The sequence below is a fragment of the Triticum aestivum genome, chromosome 3B, assembly GCF_018294505.1.
Source record: "Triticum aestivum cultivar Chinese Spring chromosome 3B, IWGSC CS RefSeq v2.1, whole genome shotgun sequence".
Taxonomy (NCBI): Eukaryota; Viridiplantae; Streptophyta; class Magnoliopsida; order Poales; family Poaceae; genus Triticum; species Triticum aestivum.
The window spans coordinates 533,220,319-533,224,462 of NC_057801.1; the positions used below are offsets into that span (position 1 = coordinate 533,220,319).

Sequence of the window (4,144 nt, forward strand, 5' to 3'; positions counted from 1 at the left end):
GTCATGGATGGTTTGTGAACATCTTTTCTGCTGTCTTAATTCATGTAGTGCAGCTTACCTACTGTGTTATGTGAATTAGAGAATGCAATGATAAAATTTAGCCTATAGGGACTAAATGTCTTTACGACATTGTTCTTTGGCTCAGAGTTTTCACATGTTAGCACTTGCTAAGTATTTGTAACTGAACATAGTGGATGCGATGGAAAGGATAATAGTACTGCGGTAGTGCCACAAAATGTCGAGAACAAAAAATTGCAGGGTTTAGACTAAAGAACATCCTTTGGTGTGCCATGAATAATTATCAAACCACACATGCATAAAGAGTAACTTCTAGTTCTAGCTTAAGTGTACCTGTCATGCAGAACCTGATCCTGAAAACATTTTTTCCTTCAGAGGGCATGATGATAAAGTGCTTGATTTTGCCAAAAATCTTCTGCTTCCTATTGCAATTTCAACGACAACAAAACCATATCACAGCCCACACTTCATCAGAAACAAAACAATTGACAAGTAAACTAACACCAAAGCTTATAATAAACCCAGGGCAACACATGATACCACGTAGTAGCTCTGTTACAAAACTGTCTCCTCTTCTTTCCTCTAAATCTCCTCTCCCTCTTAATAATAAGAAAGAAACAAAGACCTATCTAGGCCTGGGACTGCGCCTGAGATGCGCCACCTAGAGCTGGGAAGTCGGCCTCTGTGATCACCACTTTATCCTCCTCCTTTGGCTTGGGAGCTTGCCTCTGCCGGTAGTTGCCGCCCTGGTGGTATCCACCATTGCCCCGCCCACTGTTGTAGTACCCACCCCGGTAACCATTGTAGCCATCCTGGTGCTGCTGGTAACCGTTGCCCCGGCCACCATTGTACCGGCCTTGCTCCTGGCGGTTGCCATTGTAGGCATCCCTGTGCTCCTGGTAACCACCATTGCCCCGGCCACCACCATTGTACCTGCCTTGCTCCCGGCGGTCGCCATTGCAGGCATCCCTGCGCTCCTGGTAGTACCCACCCTGCTGATCCCAGCGCTCGCCATTGTACCCATCCTGGCGCTCCTGGTACCTGCCGCTGCCCCTGCCGCTATTGTACCCACCTTGCTGGTAAGTGGTAGCCGCCTTGCCGGCGCTCGCCATTGTAACCCTCACCCCTCCTTGGGGCGCCACTGTCGTTGGCGTTGGCCTTGGCCTCGGCGTTGTGGAACACGATGGAGTTATGGCCGCGGCCAGCATTGTAGACCCGGCACTCAGAGCTGCTGTCACGGTTGCTACAGCCATTGTAAGCACCGTTGCCACGGCCTCCCCTGTAGCCGCCATTTTGAGGGCGCCTCGGTGGGGTAGGAGGCACGTACTCTGAACCATCCTCTGGCTTCAGGTACTCCTGGATGCTGATAGCCTGCAGCAAAAAGCAGCAGTAAGGATCACACTGTCACTAACAAGCGCAATACAAATTAAACAGCACTGAAGTAGTGATCGTACATTCTAAGGACATGCCTAGATTTCAGAAGATGGTTCAGTAAGGTAAAACATGCCCCTTTCATATCTCAGCATCAAAATTCAAAATGCATATTGTTGGAAGACTAAAAAGTTGTAACAAAAAAAGATAAGTTAATTTCACTACCTTGAGAGGCTTGGCTTCCTTTGCAGCAGCCTCCTTTGCCTTGCGAACATTTTCCGCCTTCAATTTAGCATCATGCTCAATCTTCTTCTTCTCTAAGAGCTGGAGACCCTCAAAATCTACAGCAGCAGCCCTCCTCTCCTCAGGTTTAGAGGCCTCCTGGGACTTCTTCTTTTCTTGCATCTTCTCATATTCTTCAAGGGCAATCACCTGCTCCAAATTAGCACATCACTAAAAAGCTTGAAAAACAGAGCAAAGGGTCTGTACGTGAGGCAAGTATCTGCAAGTGTAGAAAAGTACAATTTTCTCTTGTTCAATGGGAGCCTCCTGCTCTTCCTGAGCAGTCTCATTAGGAGCATCCCCATCAGAGTCTTCCTTCTTAGGCTTTTGCTTCTTCAGCTCCCTCTTGACAGAGCACTGAGACACTTGGTCTTATTGGTCTTATCCTTCTTCTAGGCTCCCTCATTATCAGCACCTTCTCCCCCTGGCTTCTTTTCGGCACCCTCTCCCTCTTCTTAGAATCATCTTTTTGCACATCCTTGTATCAGTTTCAAACATCAATGAGGTTAACTTGAAGGATAATGGTTACGTTTCACAACAAAGCAAGGAAAACTTGTACAATAACCAACAGAAAATAAAAGGTCAAGGCTCGGTGGAAGATACCCTGTAGACTTGTCAGATTCAGAGGCAGGGACGGCTTCAACAACATTCTGAGCAGGGGCTTCCACCTGCTTTTCCTCAGCAGCAGGCTCCACCTTCCCTTCAGACTTCTGATCAACATCAGAAGCAGACACAGAGGATGGCTTACTCTTAGGCCTGTACTGCAGGTTCTCCCTCCTGTACTGCCTGTCATCCCTGCCGCTGCCATTGCGGTGGCAGAGATCCTCAGAGAGCGGAAAATACCTCTGTCAAACCCTTGAGTCAATCACTCACAATAAATCCAAAAAAGAAACAAAGATGAAGTCTGAAAAGACCCAACATTTACTAGCTCAATTCCATTCGCAAAAAGAACGCAGAGAGGTTCCCCTATTGCAGAAATAAGCACCGGATGGAAGAAAAGGAAACTAAAGGAACATCTAACAGAAAATGCCATCTTTTATGGGCATCAATGATTACAGTATAGTGGCATATGTGCAGTAAAATCTGCATTTTTTGTTCTAGTATATGGCTTCCTAAGCCAATTTTGCTAAAACTCTACGTGAGTTCAACAAAGTCCTACGGGACAGGGCTAATATAAAACCTAAACTACTCATGCAGTCGGTCCTCTGGAACTCTTCCACTCCGGTGTTGGGTCGATCCTCCTCGTTGACGCGCCAGCACTGCATAAGAATCATGGAAAGAAAATGTTAGGAGAGAGAATTGCGGGATCGAAGCTACAAGAAGTGGGGATTTCGCTCGAGCAGGAACCCTAGTTGAGACCCCCAAAGAAAGAAAGAAAGAAAGAAAGAAAGAAAGAAAGAGGAAGAAAGCGGTGGATTGGGGGGGTGGGGGGACTCACCACTAGTTCTTCCGAAGCTTGATATGCGCATGGCGGCGACCTTTCTTTGCTTGCTCACCGGCAATCCGCTCCTCCGCCTGGCGCTGCAGCATCTCGAATCGCCTCTCCCGGCAGCGCGACGCGTGCTCGAAGATGAGGGCGACGGTGACCCCGCTCTCCTCCCAGCCGCAGAGGGGGCAGCGTCCCGTCGTCGTCCACCCCGAATCGCTCGGCCAAGGGGCCGCGGTCGAGGAGGAAGACGCCCTCTCCATCGATCCTGCTCCTGCGGTCGAGATCTAGCGACAGGATGTTTTGCGCGCAAGCCCTCTTTCTGTTTCTCGGGGGCTCTCGGGGGTAGAATGCAGATTACGCGATTCTAAGGGGCCTCCCTTTTATAGCCCAACGTACGTTTTCTTCCAGGTCGGCTTTTCCCTGGTTGAGAAAAAAAAATGTAACGGGGTTTCTTCTGTATTTGTTTTCTACTCCCTCCACACCAAAATATAAAAAATTGGCTAAAAATATAGCCTGCATCAGCATATAATACGTGTTCAAGCTACACTTTTGACTGTATAAGATCTTGTTCATATAGGCAGTCGGTGATCCATAGTAGACCCTGTGTAGTAGGAAGAAAAATTGGGGTCGTACTATTTAGACGGATGCTCACTGGTCTGAATTGATAAGGACCCCCGAGGGCGAATTCCTCAGAGTGGTCAAAGACATGGATGGAGCTCAAGTCGTTGGCGTTGATCCAATTTGAGATAGCATCGACGAAGATCTCATTGGTGTTGCTTATCCAATCGGACATCGTACGTTAGGTCTCTACGGTCGACATCGGTTATCAAGAGCATTTTGCAATGTACCTAACAACAATAATAGTTAAATGTTGATTTGCTTAGTAGTATGACGTAACCTCGGGTTGTCAGATGAACACGACGCACAAGTATCACCTAGGTTGGTTCCATCTTGACGTGTGTAATAGCTCTACTCCTTTTCTTTTAGATCAGCAAGTACAATGGTGAGGGTGCAACGAGAGTCTCAATGAGTTAAGGACCAACT

The 4,144-nt window shown here is 47.7% G+C and overlaps 1 protein-coding gene across 1 annotated transcript; it reads right to left on the reverse strand.

Moving 5' to 3' along the window:
• Positions 1-511: 511 nt before the first annotated feature.
• Positions 512-3,431, reverse strand: LOC123070742 (RGG repeats nuclear RNA binding protein A). The gene is made up of 5 exons (XM_044494057.1): positions 3,110-3,431; positions 2,275-2,930; positions 1,912-2,149; positions 1,615-1,821; positions 512-1,389 (listed from the first exon to the last, which is right to left on the reverse strand). The coding sequence occupies exons 4-5, from the start codon at positions 1,792-1,794 to the stop codon at positions 1,078-1,080; spliced, it is 492 nt and encodes a 163-aa protein (XP_044349992.1). The 5' UTR covers positions 1,795-1,821; positions 1,912-2,149; positions 2,275-2,930; positions 3,110-3,431; the 3' UTR covers positions 512-1,077.
• Between the last annotated feature and the right edge of the window lie 713 nt (positions 3,432-4,144).

What these genes read in the sequence shown, in the direction of transcription:
- LOC123070742 (XM_044494057.1), bottom strand. Translation starts at nt 1,794, where the DNA reads ATGCAAGAAAAGAAGAAGTCCCAGGAGGCCTCTAAACCTGAGGAGAGG. An exon ending in AGGAAGCCAAGCCTCTCAAG is followed by an intron (nt 1,390 to 1,614) that starts GTAGTGAAATTA and finishes TTTTTGCTGCAG; the next exon opens with GCTATCAGCATCCAGGAGTA.